This window comes from Acanthisitta chloris, unplaced genomic scaffold, assembly GCF_000695815.1.
Source record: "Acanthisitta chloris isolate BGI_N310 unplaced genomic scaffold, ASM69581v1 scaffold4043, whole genome shotgun sequence".
Lineage (NCBI taxonomy): Eukaryota > Metazoa > Chordata > Aves > Passeriformes > Acanthisittidae > Acanthisitta > Acanthisitta chloris.
The window spans coordinates 75,499-91,778 of record NW_008664150.1 but is presented as its reverse complement, the minus strand read 5'-3'; the positions used below and the strand labels follow the sequence as shown (position 1 = coordinate 91,778).

Genomic DNA, 16,280 nt, shown 5'->3' with positions numbered 1-16,280 from the left:
GATCTGTACAGAGCAGTGACAAGCACAAGTCTTCACCACGTGTGGCTGCCAGTGGGTTGCAACTCTCCAGCAACTTGTCCACCTCTGGCTCTGGAGCAGGGAGCTGGTGGTGGTGTGTGAGGTGGCTCAGCTTAGCAGGTAACTCCCTCTGGGGACACAAGCAAGGCCTCAGCCAAGTGTTTGCTTTTTCCACACAGGGGTGATGGATGAGGGTTGCTATGGTCCAAATCTGACATAAACTTATGAAACCCCCCAAGTCACTGTGAGCTTCAGTGCCACTTCCACTCCCACCTAAACGTTTAGGGTTTAGTTAACAAATCCTCATCTCCTCTGGACAGTAATCTGGCATTAAGGCAGGCATCAGTGGTGCCACCTAGTTGAACCCTCCAGGAACACCCGGTGAATGTAGGTGACTCTTCAGGAGAGCAATCTGCACTTCCAGGGATCACCGGGTTTGAAACATCTCCTGGTCAGTAGGGAGTTTTTGGTGTCATATAAACCAAGCACCACATACAGATGCTCACCACAGAGATGCTCAGGTTGGGCCCGTTAGACATCTGATTCCTACTCTGAAAACTTCAGCACTGCTTTGCTGCAGTCCCTCAGGCTACAACAGCCCAGAAATTACAGCCTCCACCTGGTCAATAAGATAGTTGGGTCTTGTCTCATCTGGGCTGGGAGCATTTGGACCCACAGCACAAGGCCAGGCAGTCAGCAGGGTAAGGAGGGGAATTAGAAACACAACACCCCTTCTGAAGCTAGCCATCCTGCAACGGGGAAGACAAGGTTCCCAACGGCTGCATGGCATACAGAATAAGGCCCTCACCAGCAGCCTAGTGAGTGAAGCTGGGCAAGCACAGCCCTGACTTGCAGAATACATAGGCTTTTTTTTCTATTTTGTAAGCCAGTGACTAAGATAAAGCTCAAAGACTCACAGTCACTGATACCACAGTAAAATTTCTGCAGAATACTCAGAAAACATAAATTTTCTCAAAGGAAAACTGGAAATTTTAGGACACCCTCAGTATAACTGTGATGCTGGCTCAAATCTTATTGCAGAACCAGGCTGAGCCTGAATGCTGCAGCTCTGGCCACAGTGCCATACCATGTAATTTTTCCTGCCTCTCTTCTTGCAAGCTATTTATACCACCCCCGCTTCATGTAGGCTGCAGCTGCCACTGTGCCTGAGCGTCTCAGGCCGAGTGAGCTGTTCTCTGGAGGATGCTTTCTTCTAGGAATCAGGACACAAAAGCCGTTGGAGCGTATTGTTCAGCAGCTCCCCGTGAAACGGGAAATCGAGGACAGAGAGCAGGATGGAGGCAGAGTTTGCCACTGATCCACGGTGCCCTTTGCACGCAGAGGAGGCTGAGGCATCAGAACATGAGAAGGGCATCAATATCAGCATAGTGGGGATTAAAATCAAAGGGAGGCAGAATCTACATCTGCTTTTGAACTGCTTGCAGCAAGGCTGATATGCCCTCCCTCCAAGATGGTGGAATGTCCTACTCTCTTGGAACATGTGACAGCCCTCAGGAGCACTTGTCAGATGTCTTACGGCTGTCCCTGCTAAATTAGTGGAAATGGACTTGAGTTGACACTGAATACTTCTGAAAATGTATTTTTTCACCTTTGGCTAGAGTCTTAGGCATTTAGGTGCTGCAGGGGAATTACATTTGGTGCCTCATCTCCCAGATGGCATGAGGCTGTTTGGGCAAAGGCCTTGCTTGCCACATGTGCCTGTAGCCATGCCACAAGGCTGTCTCAATGCTGTTACATCTCTGGGTGTTACAACAGTGCAGGCTTGTTGTGCACCAGGATTATCACCTGGGGAACACCTCTGCTGTAGGGAGAGCTTGGCACAGGTCTCTCTCTTCTCTTTCAGAGAAGAGTAAGAACTGCAGGTGGCCTTGTGCTCTAAATGTAGCTAAGGCTGTATCCCCAGGATCACAGTGTATCAGACCCAGTGGAAATGCTGTGAGAAATGTCTGTGAAGGCTGGATGCTGACAGAGCTCTCTCAGAGGAGCATGGCCAGACTGCTGGGACAGTCTCTCCATCGTGTGCCAGAGCCCTGTGATAACACTTGCCTAATTTGGGCCTATGGCAAGAGAATGATTCAAAAACTGCAACCCACTATATGCAGCTCTGAATGTTTGGTGATGATAACGGCCAAGAATTACAAATTAAGTCCATTTTGGGGCCAGGAAAGGAAATAGTTGTGCAATAGCATCACTTCCTAGTCAAATTCTTTACAGAGAGGGGATCAAGGTCACAGGGTGAGATAAGAATCACAGGGTGAGGCTGATACACTCTGAGATATGTTGGCCATGAGAGTTGTTTTGAGTCTTCTCAGTTGTGACCTGTATGATCCATGCCTCCTTTCCACCAGCCCTTCTGGCAAGCCTGGGAGCTATGAGTCTAGGCTACTGTTAGACACCAATTTATGAATTCTCATGGTGTATTTGTAAGCTACAGTGAGCAAAGTCCACGTTATTTCTGAACAAGAACATCCACATAAGCATGTAGTATATTTTTGTCCTACAGGTTATCCGCATCACAGTCATAATGAATGCATTTTAACTTTCCTGAGCATCTCTATTATCACCCAGCCTCTATTTTTCAAACTATAATGTAACAAGAGAAATCATTAGCATAATACCTCAGGCTACTACTCACAATAAAGACATGTCAGCTGGGAACAGAAACCTACCATGCTCTTTCTTGTGGTGTTTCTTAGGGAAGTGTGGTGCTCTGCAACCAGGACAGGAAAATTACCTTACATATGCGTAGGATCCAGCTGGGAAATGCCAGACCAACAAACTTTTGCCTCCCCACCTTACTTCAGCCTGTGTTTTGAGGAAAACAGCAAGGGAAAACACAGTGCAGGTTCTCAATAGGCATAATCCAACCTACCTAACTGCTGTCTATTTCTGAAATGGGCTCACATTGCCTCCCCACTTCCACTGCCTCCTCTGCAGTGAAAAACAAACCCAAAACGAAAGGCCATGAGCATGGTGAGCTAGTCTGACTCACCCTGTAGCCTTACACTCACCAGACAAATGCAGGGACGAAGGTCTCCTGTCCAGCAGGAGCTGCCATTTGTTTGGGCCAGGCATAAGATGAAGTTGCATATCTGAGACATGTTTTGGTTAACCCTTTCTGTTGCTGAAGCTCAGCCATGTGGTACATGATCCTTCAGGTGAAGCCTCTAAGCAAAAACGGATGATGAGGAACATGCCAGAGTTCTCTGACAGCACAAGATGGGAACTGTACAAAGGTTTGTTTGCTGGTGGGGCCTCTTGAGGGCTTTTTATAAGCCAACGGACATTATGCCTACTCCCATTTTTTCATTTTTATTCTCTCAGATGGCAGTGCTGGCTGACTCAGCACACAGCAATTGTTCCCAAACAACTGTGTTGTCATGTACTGCTTCGTGTGCTGCCACCCCATGCAGCTCCTGTGGTGAGGCAGGGGTGGTGGGCAGGAGCACCTGCCTGAAAACCTGGCTGATGCAGACTGGCCACCAGCGTGGGCAACTGCTGCAGAAGCAGGGCAAGGGGATCATCAGTAAGTGGGACTTATTCCTGAAGCACACATGTGGGAATATGTGATTTTAGCTTGAGAGTATGTAAGCACTGTGTCAGTGGAGGCAGTTGCTGGGTGCTTTGGCCACAGGACCTGCCCTGAAGGTTGCAGGTTTCTTGTTCCAGCACCCAGGAGTTAGTTAGTTAGTTACCCTAAATACTTGCAAGATTAAAAAGAAGAAAAAAACCCTTCTTGATGGGACCCTTTAAAAATAATTCCTCAGTTGAAAGACTGATGTTTTGTTTCAGATAAAGAGCTATTTTTGCAAGGTAGTCAAAAGGAAAGCAACTTATGTTTTATGGCCTCTGTTGCCCCCTCCAGTCCTACATTAATAGTTGGTGCTGTTTGGAAAACAACAATCCTAGGAAAACCTGCACTAATAATACTGTCTCAGGTTCATCATTTGATATACATCTGACATGCACTGGAAGTGAAAACTGAGGACAGAATTCCCTTTTTTGGCACTGCCAACTTTCTGTCAAGAAAGCAAAGGCTGTTTCTAGAGAAGACGGCTGTACAGGAGCTGCAGTGAACTCACACAGGCACTTCCTCTCAAAACTATCTGACCTGTGAGCACATGCATGCATGTGTGTAGGAAAAAAAGTGCACTTAAAAATTGGTAAGCAAGTCCCTTTTTGCCTTTGGTAGCAAGCCCAGGGACACACATGCTGACCAGATGTTTGTTCCCCACTGGAGGGATCTCCAGCTTTACTGTGCTCGCAGAAGAGGAGGCTCAGCTATGGAAATAAACAGAAAAGCACTAACCCTGCACCTTTTTAAAGCCATGTCACTGTGGTAATAACCAACATATAGTATCATTACCTTATTTAGTTATCTACTGATTAATTTTTTCAAGCCATATAGATAGGGCACCTTCAGTAATTTCATATTGGAGAGTGTTGCTTCCTTGGGGAGGCAATTCTAGAGACAGAGGGGGAGCCAAGAGCTAGCCATGCTACTCCCAGTGCAGACAGGGTGAGCAGGCTATAGAAATCTATACCTGGATGAAACAGACAGGGGTAACCTCTCCTACAGAGATGCCTTCCTCATGAAAGGACACAAAGGAAAAGAATTCAGAACAGCAATGACACATCGACCCTTTAAAGTCCAAAATAAGTTTTAACACTCAGTTCCTCCAAATAAGTTTTCTAAGTGAAGGTGTATTTAGAAAGGCAAAAGCACTCTCCTCTTCCCTTCAGGAGCTTTGCTGTGCACTCCTGCCATGCTTTACAGACTGCATCCAAAGGATCACATCTCCTGAAAATGGCCAGGCAGAAGTGACAGTACATTGGTGGTGCTTGTCCCACCCCATGACTGGGTATGTAACAGGAGGTGGACAGAAGTGTTTACATCTTTTCAAAGGATTTAGAAATTAATAGGCACAGTTTTCTCTCTTTGAAATAATCATTAGGGACACTAGACACCTGGGCTACAAAGGTGCTCTAAACTGGGAACTGGAAAGGCCAAGTGACCAAGGGGGGGGCAAACCAGCATATCAGGACATGTGTCTCTACAATAGGCAAGAGTGAAGTCTGACCCACACCCACCCCTCACACATTCCTCTTGTCCAAAAAAGCTTGGGCTTGCATTTCTTTCTGATGTTCTTTAGATTTAACTTCACTGTCCCATGTCTTCAAGCCCACTTGCTGGCTTTGAAAGCCTGAGAGATCTGAGAGACTTCCAGCAAATTTCAAATAATCAGTGACAGCTATGCAAGACAAAAGCTGAACATTCCCTGTCTTCCTTTTTGCCCCTGAGTAGGATCCTTACCAGCTAGTTTTGGTGGTAATACAGATGCATGTGGAAATGTAACACATTCCAGCACAGCCTGCCAGTGGGGCCAGAAAAGGCAGTTTGGCAATGATGAGGTTAAATAGATTCAATGCTGGAGAAGTGTATTTGGTGAAAGCATATTTTAGCATAGAAGTTTTTTACCTTGATGCTAGAGGAGAGAAAGGATGATTGCCAGATTGACAGTTAGGAAAAATATCATCATAGCTGACAACTGAACAAACAAAGGATTAGCAAGGTAAATCTGGAACTCCGATATATCCAGGCTTACGCTATCATTCCAGAGTAGAACAGTCTACTCAGGAAAAAACAGATTTTCAAGAAAATTATAGCAATTTTAAAAATAGCCTTTGATGTTTAAAATGCATATAATTAATGACAAAAGTTTTCAAAGATACAGTTGGATTAGTTCTGCTTGGATTGGTTCTCTTGTTCCTGTGATTCTCTATCAATCATGAAAGCAAAAGAAGAAATGAAGTAATTTGTGGAGTAAAAATGGTTATCTGCATTGAAATTAGAGATGAATTTTACCTATTACTTGAACAGTAAGTTTGGTTATTGCAGGCACTGTACAGTCAGACTTTTTATCAAGTGCAACAGACATTGCTGCTACCTTGATGATTCTATGATTCCATACACTTTAGCACATGTTTAGTACACCAAATGTGCGTGCTTTGAGAAGCACAAACACTGCAGAGTGAGGGAAGTCTCCTCTGAAGCCTGCTATCCCAGTCTTATGGATGAAAGAGAAGTGTATTTGATCCCTGTTGCAAGGCTGGAGGTTTCAGGCTTGTCCAACTTGTCACTCTAGTGATTCATTTAGAGTGCTCAACAATGCAATTTAACAACCATTTTAAACGGGCCCAGGTAGGGGCTGCTGTGTGGAGAGGAAGTCCTACCTTCTCTTCAGCATGTTGGCATCACTACTAGTGTAGTAATTCAGATGAAAGAACTACCTGAAGCCTTTACTAGGCTCCTACCCAAAGCTTAGTAAAACCCTGGGGCAAGGCAGCAAGGGGTTGGCACAGTTTGCAGCTGTGACTTACCTCACCATTCATCTGAACAGCTCTTATTTCTGACACAGGCTGGGGGAGCAGCAGCACACATAGACTGTGTATCCACTTAGAGATTCTGCCAGTCACAAAGTCCAGGAGCAACCATCACGTGGATGACACCAACCCACTGGCACCAAAGGACCAAGGGAACACTTCCCTGGGACTGGCAGCACACACAGGCATTGCTTCCTTCACTCCTGTGCCTGAGAAACCGTGGTGGTCTGAGAACAGATTGCAAAAGGCAGATCTTTCTGTATAGCAAGTAAAACAGATACAAAAATATTCTTGGCCTTCTTACTTGATTTTAAAAAAGAAAAAAAATACAGCTGTAAAACCTAGCAACTTGGGGTTTTAACTTGAAAACCATGTTGAAACAAGCATTGCTGTTTAATTCATATGCTGCAAGGATTTCCACTTCTGCCTGAAAATTCCTAAATGTATGGTCTTACAGTGATAATCCATTTTTAAAAATAGGCAGCTGAGGCTATTCTCAAAAGGGAGTAGCTTGTGGATTTACATTGAAACTGATTCCAGTGCAAGAGAAAAAGGAAACAGATATTCAGGCTCACCTGATATGCACAACAGCAGTGACAACTTCTCCACTAATAAAAGACATGACACAATTAGATTGCTAACCTTTCCACTTTGGGAGTTTATCAAAAGAGCTCAGGACTTGAAATGAAGAGAGAAGAATCAGAGCTAAATTCTATTACAGAATTCTCCTATTCTCTACTTTCGTCTGAAGCTCTCTGGAGAAAGGGCACCCACCTCAGACCTAGGTGCAAGCTGCCTTGTTAGAAAAGCTTTGCTATTCAAATAGAAGGTGAGGGAACACTGTGAAGGATCAACCTCTAAAAGGTATCACGCGTTTACCTAACTGAACTGGAATAGGAGAGAATCTTTTAGTGTCTTGTAGTGGGAGCTAAAAGACAGCAGGGCCAGAGCACAAACAGAGCTGGAACTAGAAAAGAGAGAACAGTTGGCAAATAGAAAAAAGAAAGCCAAGGACAGGAGGAAGAAAACATGCCAAACAGGGACTTTAAAAGGGGAAACAAAACTGATGTTTTTCACAGTGAGCAAGATGACACAATTTCTATTGGCTTTTAAATAGATTGGAAAACACTACCTATTATAGGGCTTTGGTCCATTTTACAGAGAACATATGGTCCAAGCACTAAGCAGGTATGATCTGAAAGTAGCCTCAGCCTAACAGGCACATAAAATGCCAGGGGGAAAAACTGAAGAGCTCCCCCAGGTTGAAGTCTTGTGTCATTTGAAGATGCTCACTGGAGCGCACGGTGTGTCGCAGGGAGGATCCTCCATGCATCAAGGTGAGTGAGCTCTCTGGTGAGTGACAAAGGAAAACATTTGCTGTTATTTTTCTGAATCATCTGCTGTCTTGTGCTAAGTGCTTTAAAATCGCTTCTTGTGACAAATCATGCAAGTATCAAGGAGCACCCAGTGCAATGGGGAATCTGGAACTCTTCCCAGGCTCCATGCATTGCCCAACGCTGTAAATGAGCAGAACTAGACTACCCCAACTCACGCACCCTGAACATTCACTGCAACGATGACTCTTCCCCATACATCCCAGAGAATCTCTGGCAACTGTTTGTCTACTAAACCAGCCAACTTTTCCTTCAAGGCACGCAAAGTGCAGGAGATGCTGAGAAAGAACTATGAAGACAGTAGAGAAAACCGAAGAATGCTGTGTAAATATTTAACATGCTCTTCCCAAGCGCTACCAAGGTATATGCAAATGTCCATGTATTATGCAGAGGCAGAGTAATCAGGCTGCACTGAGAGCTGGAGTGGAAGGAATAGAAAAGGAGTAGTGAACGTTTAAGGAAACCTGAAGTCCAAGATAACAATACCATTGGCAAAGAGTATAGCAGCTTCTTTTCTCTAGATTGGCCTCAGAACATCTACTTTTGGTTCATCTTCAAGGCAGTCAGCCACATCACAAAAATGTGTTCACAAACCATCTATTTCCCCTGGATTCTTAACCAGGACACAGGAAAAGTTCCATTTAAAAATCATTTTATTATTAACATAATCTTCCCATTTAGCCAAGTGTGGGTCATGTATAAGGAATGTCGGTAAATATTCCATTTGAGGCTTCTTTTTACATATCTCCATTGATAAATAAACTCTGAATTCACATAAAAAAGTTAAACTTAAATAACTAATATATTTTTTGTAACAGGCATACATTGGTAAAATATAAATATTCTTGTACTCAGCCTTTGCTCTAGATAACAGTTAGCCACACATCACAGTTATTGACAACTAAAGACAAGAACTCAACTGATTTTCTGGCCTGGACTAAAATAGAGATGGAAACAGAAAATTCACATTCTGACTTTGGGCCAAAAGAGGTTGAGAGGCAGGAAGAGAACAGTTTTATTAACAGCCTTGTTAAAAATAGTCTGCTCTGCCACTGAATTTTAACTTACTCTACAATTGGTAGTCGATTCCATTATAATTTTATGTAACACTCAAGTATCACTAGCAAAATATGGCACATCATCCATGAACAATATAACGATGTTTTAAAACTAGCAGGGCAAAAAATGCAGGTGATATGAGTGATTTGGCTCTGGGTAGCCATTCTGTCCTCTCAGTCTAACATTAACATATTGTATCACCTCACTGTTTTGGCCACAATCTGGTGAAAGACTGGAATTTGTTACCTGTAGCTCATAAGTTTCTCAAACTAACCAGTTACCAGGCAGCCTGATACACTGGGTTTGCTCACCCAGAAGTCAGACCAAAAATCGGTTGATCGAGATGCCCTCTCAAAGGACTCTGGGAATGATGGTAAAAGGGACCACAGGACTGCTAGCTTCAAGCTCCAATGCCGTCAGGAAGCATTCAGTTGCGGCATCATCGTTGCCTTGAGCCTGCAGCACCTCTCCCAGACTGTTCCAGACCTCGTGGGCAGTGGAGTTCACCTGCACAGCATCTCTGAGAATCTTCTCCGCCAAGCTGTAGCGCCCGAGCTGGTGAAGTATCAGAGCCTGCAAGGAAACACAAGGGAAAATGGTTGAGATTGGCCAGCAGAACTTTCCTGAAGCTCAAACCATATGTTGCAGCAGTGAAATAAGCATGGGCAGCTTTTGGGCTCAAAGTGTTAGAGACTATGTAATCTTCTTTTTTGTCTTCTTTTTATTTATTTTTATTTATGTCTTTCAACACTAGAGACCATACACACAGCACCACTGGCCCTCAGGGATGGCAGCAGCAGTTCAGCCCAATGGGCAACAGCCACAGTGCTTGATTCAACCTGTGGAATGGGAAGTGTTCTGGGACTGATATTGCACCAGTAATTGCAGATAACTTCCTCAGGAGCGTCTTTGTCACAGATTCTGTCTTCTCTGTGAGACAGGATCCAATTCAGCACCACACAATCCAGAGCAAGTCCAAACCCACGAGGATATGGGCTGAATGAGGCCATGGAAATCTCCATCCATCACATTCAGCTGTGTTACTGTGCCAGCAAAGTCGTGGAATGACCCAGTAAGAGAGCTTTATTCTGGGATTATAGTAATCCTAATGATATTATGCATTTTTACATTGTGATTCTGTATTGCAAAATGCATATGCACCATAAATCTTTGTTTTCCAGGGAGGTGTCCTGATTACATGCTTACAGAGGCCTTGTGACTTCGCCCCCCCCAAGCCCCCACTCCTTGGGCCACAATTTCTTTTATCTCTCTCTGTACATCTGTCCCTCAAATCCTTATTAACCTAAGCGCCAATGATTAGAAAGTACTGACATGCTATGCAGCCCCTGAATTATCTACCATACATTGCTGGAACTGTGCCCACCAGGCTGCCTTTCAGCAAGGGAAGACTGCTAACTCCATCCTGCAGAACAGCCCAGCAGACCGTGCTAGGAAGAACAATCCGAAGAGTGCTGTGTAGTACTGGCAAGTCAATAAATAAATGCTATGCAGGCTAATTTCTATCAGCCTGGCAGATGTTCTCACATAAAGGTGCTAGAGGGCTTTTCTGGTTTTGGAATTTTTTTGAGCTGTCAATTGAGTCAGCATTTCCAGAGGAAGTAAACAGTGCTTCCAATCTAAAAATCAGGTAAGTCTCAGGGTCAGTGGTTTTTTTTTACTCTGCAGTAAAGTGATTGGCAGTGACCGGTAGGTATCAGATGTGAAACTACAAAAAATGAAGCAAGGAGATGGAGTATATGAAGGTGGCATGACTTGATACACCTAACCTTAATAAAATGTAAACGTTCTTATTTTTCAAGACAATATTCCCTATTTAATTTTCAAAAATCTTGCTTTTTTTTGTGCAGGTATATATATTTCATACTAATTAAACATGTGAACTCTTTGAATATTGGCAATACTTTTTGTCTTAAATACGCCAGACTATTTTCCTTGCTTGCTGAGGATGCAAGCTGTTCTGTTCAAGACCAAAGAAAACAACCAAATTTTGCAGCTATAAGCCTGCTCATAGGAAGAGACACGTCAACGTCACATCCGCCCCATTCTGTATGGCAGAGAGTATAGCTGAGATTTTCCAGGTGACAGAACTAGAGCACATAACTAGCTGTTTGCCTGCTGTTAAGGCTTTTCTAAGAGTACAAGCATTAGTGCTGAAATTAGCAATTTAGCATCACCAAAGAGCCCCTCTTGCATGGGGAGTGGGGTCACAGCCTGTACCCTCCTGTTTTGGGGGCACAGCTTTCTCGATGGAGTGTCTCCCAAAAGTCTTTCACTGCTGGCTCAGGCTAGGATGGCATGAAGGTTCCTGCCTCGGGTAGCAGCCCTGGGACAATGAGCTTTGCTTCCAAAGAACCAATAGAGAGAAAATTATGACTCGTTTCATGCAGAGCATCAAAAGGACAGTGACATTTGGTCACTGTAGCTGTGGGCTGAGCTTGAACAAGTGATCCAGAGAAAGAAGGCTCAGTACCCTCTGATTCATTAACTCCCTCGGAATGATGGTCAGATGTCACATACTGTAAGCGCACCCTTTGTAAATCCCCTTCCCGGATGACTTCATTAAAATTCCGAAGCACAGAACATTTCAGATTTTCTGCAGTCCTTGCCTGACTTTGCTCTATTAAGCATCACACTACAGACCACAGGGAGAAGGAGCAGGGATGCCTATCATGCAGCAGTGTCCTTTAGTGACCTCACACCATGACTGAAGAAAACTGACTTCCAGTTTACCAGCTGTCAGCACATGCTTTCTGTACTAAACCCTTCAGGAAAAAAACAAACCACTAAAAACAACAACAACAACAACAACAAAACCACTAACTAACCACCTCCCCCTCCAGCCCAAAACTCCTTTAAGATTTCCCAGAAATCAAAACAAATTATCCTAGTCCTTCACTGCATACTTTCCTCTGCTTCCTAACTGGACACAAGACCTGGAAGCCACCAGTTCTGGCCTTTGCCTATTTAGCAGCAGATGTACAGACAACATTTATCTGCAAAATAATGTTATGTCTCTTGCTTTATGGCTGGAGATGGGCTTGAACAGCACATCAACTCTGCAGAAACACAGAGGGATACCTAAGTGACATATGGCTCACACCTTCAGACTTGGCATGTTAGTTTAAAACCTAAGCAGAATGCCTTCTCCCTATATCTTCTTTAGAAACAGAGACATAATCTTTGAAAAACCAAAATATGATAGGGATTTTGGAACCTGAGTCAATGAGAAAGAGTGCTGCATAATAATTTGAGTAAATAATAAGAAATGTCAGTAGGAAAACATCCATTCTACAAAAGATGATAATCCAGTCAGTTCCTAAGGAATTACACAAATATAAGGCAATCTGTTCTTTGTATATTTTAGAATGCTGCAGAGTTTGACAGAGGTGTTTTAAGACAACTGTTGGCATCCTGCTAGGAGATAGCAGGATCTTTCCTGATTGTGTATCTCTTTCACGTGAAAGAACAATAAAATTCATGACATTTGCTTCTAATACAGTTATAAAAGCCTCTAATGTGTGTGGGCTTCTGCATTTTGCAGCTCAGTACAAATGTTACTTATTACTTTACTCCATGTTTGGTTTGCTGATAATTTTTTTTTTTTTGGGGGTGTCAAATCACTGAACTCCCTAAAGTGTATTAAAGGCTTCCACTTTCTCTCTGGTTATGATGTCTTTATGTTGTAAACTCTAAGCAGACCTTATTTTTTCTTGTCGCCAGTTCTACACTGTAGAGGTTGATTTTGTAACTCAAATAAAACTCTAATCAGAAATGGCACAGGCAGAAAGTGAACGGAATCTTTGAAGAAACAAAGAGACTTTTTTGTGCCATCATCACAAGAAGTGAAAGCAGTGCTTCGTGTCTCCAATCCGCTGATATTTATACCAGTCACTTTGAATAGTCAACAGTACTCGAGATTGGTGGAGTTCAGATGCTCTCTGCTCAAGGAAAGGTCAACAGCCCTTTACAGTGTCCAGGCCACCATCAGGGCTCAGAGCTGGGAATAACAGGGACTTTGCAATGCCAAGAGCCTCCAGGGGCACTTAAAGGGTTTTCTGAAAGAGTAACACTGTGCGCGTCCTGCGACAGGGAGGTACTGTAGTCATCACTACAAACCAGATTCTACACAAGTTACACACCCAAACAGAACAAAACCCTCCAGGAATTAATCAAAATGGGGGGAAAAGTGCCTCCAACTTCTGCCACGTTATTTTCAAGATCTTGCCACTTCTTTCCTCACCCAGTCCAGAGTCACAAAGTCTTAATGATTTTACATGTGTTTCCTCCCTCAGTCATCCACTTTACACTTCATTTTACATTGCCCCACATACAAAACTGCTATTCTTTGTTTATTTCACCCAAGCATCTGCCCAAGGACTGTTTTTACAATGCTCAGTCAAACAGGGCCCAACCCCTGACTGAAGGCCCTTGACACTGTTGGTAAAATAGGAGTAATTTGTCATTTATTGCTTAATATCTCCGAGACACCTACACAGATACAGCTCAGGAAAACAGCTATTGAGTCTGAATAGACAGAAATATCTTAATGTAACATCCAAAACATTTGGCTGAATAACCTTCATTTATACTTACCTTACTTGCGTTAAGGAACAGAGATTATATCTTCTGCATTTTAGATAGTCATGTTTCTTGTTTTAATTAATGACACATCACAGGAATCATGAGAGTGATGATACAATTAGATTAGCAAAAGCTAAGAGGATACAATAAAGAAAGCAACAGGCTGATGATGAGAATTAGGATAACAGAAATGCAGCAACAGTCAGTAAAACAAAGCAGAAAAAAGAACACAACTAACTCGAGTTGTGCAGCATGGTGGAAGCCTGTCAAATCAAACAGCGTGGGAGAAGGATCTGGTTGAATCAGGCAACCACAGGATGACAGCGTGAAAAGATGCCAGTGTGAAAGAGGAAAACTCAAGTGACATCAGGAAAGGTTTCCAGGAGAAAGAGAACAAGACTTCAGCAGCTGTGAGACACACAGCTGCACTAGGGCCTCCTCTGGCACCTTGGATAGTCTCCTCTATTCAACAAAGGTCATTCACACTGGAATAGGCACAGAAAATGACTATTGAAATTATCAACAAAAATGAGATGTTACAACAGGGGACTAACAGACTTGGTCTGATTAACCTAGCAAATCAAACCTGAGAGGAGATGAAGGTACTTGCTACAAAAACAGTAGAAAGAACAGAAGAGGCAAGAACTGTTTTAGTTAGAGAATAATGTTGGCACAAGAATACATGTGCATAAGTTGGCTGCAAGTTTACAAAAAAAAAAACCTTGAAAACATTCCTGGCAATTGGAGCAGAGAAGTTTTGGAACAGCATTCTACCTGCAGTATTAGGGTGCAAACTAGTGTTGAGATGAGTCCTACAAGAAATGTTTGCATGCTCTGAAGGTTATGGGGAAGACACTTGTCTAGAGGGCTCAGGAAGCTTCCACTACTGCTGTGTCAGTATCAGGTTCTTTCTCACCTGCAGTGACAGGAAAGAGAGTGATAGTATTTTCATGCCTATATAATATTACTACTTGATGTTTCTGTTGTAAGAACAACTATCTCTTGATTCTGCGGGTAACACTGAAGAAGGAGGTGCAGAGAAATGTCCAACTAAGGAATGCAAAGATTAAAAAGAAAATTTCTGGTTGGTATCCAGCTGATTTCTGAAAGAAGTAAACTAGTCTGACAAAATGAATGGACTGAAACCTTCAAATCCAGGAGGTCTTTTTTTAAAAAAAACCAAGCACAAACCCTACACCAGAAAGATGCATAATGGAAATTAACAATGCATGCAAGACAAGATATTTAATCAGCATTCACTTCAACAGGACCTAAATCCTGACCTTTCAGTTTGTTATTATGTTTCTATCTATATCCTAAATAAACAAGGTACCTTTAAAATTTGGTCTATGGTGATGGGACAATGAAACAAGTAATTACAGTTCTTCTTCAATGAGCCAGAATTATACTTTGATACAGATTGGACATGTCAAAATTGTATTTTGGCATAGTTATTTGTCCCCTTGCACAACATATTGAGGTTAATTTTTCATTAGCTAAATGGAAGCATTTTTTAAAAGGAAAACATTCAAATGAATTTGGATTTCCAGCAGCATTAAAGTCTCCAAGTAAAATCTTCAGTTATCAAGTGCATTATTATTTATTAACATCATCACTCAGAATCTGAACAACATGATAAAATAAGCAATTGCATAAAGCTGTAATTGCTTAAATAAGCATGTAGTGTAGTGTATTCTTCACTACAAAGGTATCTCTTTTTTTCTGCAAATGGCTTTCTCTCTTTGCCAATTAACCTGTCATAAAGATTAACCAAACAGCCAACGGAAAATACACATCTAGAAAAGCAAATACAGGACAGAAATGGAAAACCACTTAAACAACTAATTTCTGATTTTGAAAACATGATTCAAAGCAGCCATTTAGAAGAGTCTAGGTAAGGTCATATTTTTATTTGCTTTTAGGCAAATGAGAATCTAACATTCAAATTTTTTTCCATGAAACCAAATTTAAAAAAATTACAGTCATAATCATCACCCATCCTATGTCTCATCAAACCAGAGCTTCACCATAAAATGCTAAACCACATTTGCAATGACTGAAAGAAAAAAAAGTAAGAAGGTAACACTACAAAGATCACTGTGGTTTCTTCAATGTAACTAAAAATTTTGTCTCAAAAGAGCTGGAGATTTTCTTAAGGTTTAACCATCTGACTACTTCTCCACTCCATCTGTTATTATAGAAAAACAAACAGTTCGCAGTCTCAACAGAAGCACCACTTGAGATTTTTACCTTTATTCATTTGATATCAAGAGGAACAATTTCATTTTCTCTAAGAAAAGTACAGTCTATGGGTGGAAGGTGTTCTCAAAAGCAATGAAATTTATTTCAAAGTGGAAAAAAAATCATGGGAACTTTGACCCTGAGTCCATTTGCACTTTTGCCCTTTGCAGGAAGGATGCTGAACTCTCAGCACTAAACTCTCTCTGCAGAGAAGAAAAGGGGTAACTGGGAGAAATGGATAGTACAAGAATCAGAAATGTGGCTGACCTAACATGCAAAAAAGTGCCAGAGATGCTTACCATGTTTAAGAATTGTAGCCTGTTGACCTGCAAAAGCCTCAGCTATGGAGATTTGACTTTATCAGAAAAGATACTCATATTAATTCATTCTTAGTAGGTTTGTAGCATGATTTGTTTACTAAAAAGCTTCTAAGTTTGTAGGATAAAAACTTATTTAGCTAAAAAATACCCCTCAGAGCTAAAAGTTTCCCTTGCAAAAAAAAACCCAAAAACCAGCTATAAGGAAACATTATAAGCATACACACTTAAAAATGGGCTGATT

General features: G+C 42.2%; 1 protein-coding gene across 1 annotated transcript in view; it reads right to left on the bottom strand.

Annotated features, from left to right (window-relative positions):
* Positions 1-8,452: 8,452 nt before the first annotated feature.
* Positions 8,453-16,280, bottom strand: part of TTC7B (tetratricopeptide repeat domain 7B) — a gene marked incomplete at its 5' end in the record, with an annotated part of 79,547 nt that continues 71,719 nt past the window's right edge. Inside the window, one exon of the mRNA XM_009071206.1 lies at positions 8,453-9,449. Within this exon, the coding sequence (XP_009069454.1) occupies positions 9,228-9,449 (222 nt within the window). The remainder of the gene's footprint in view (positions 9,450-16,280) is intronic.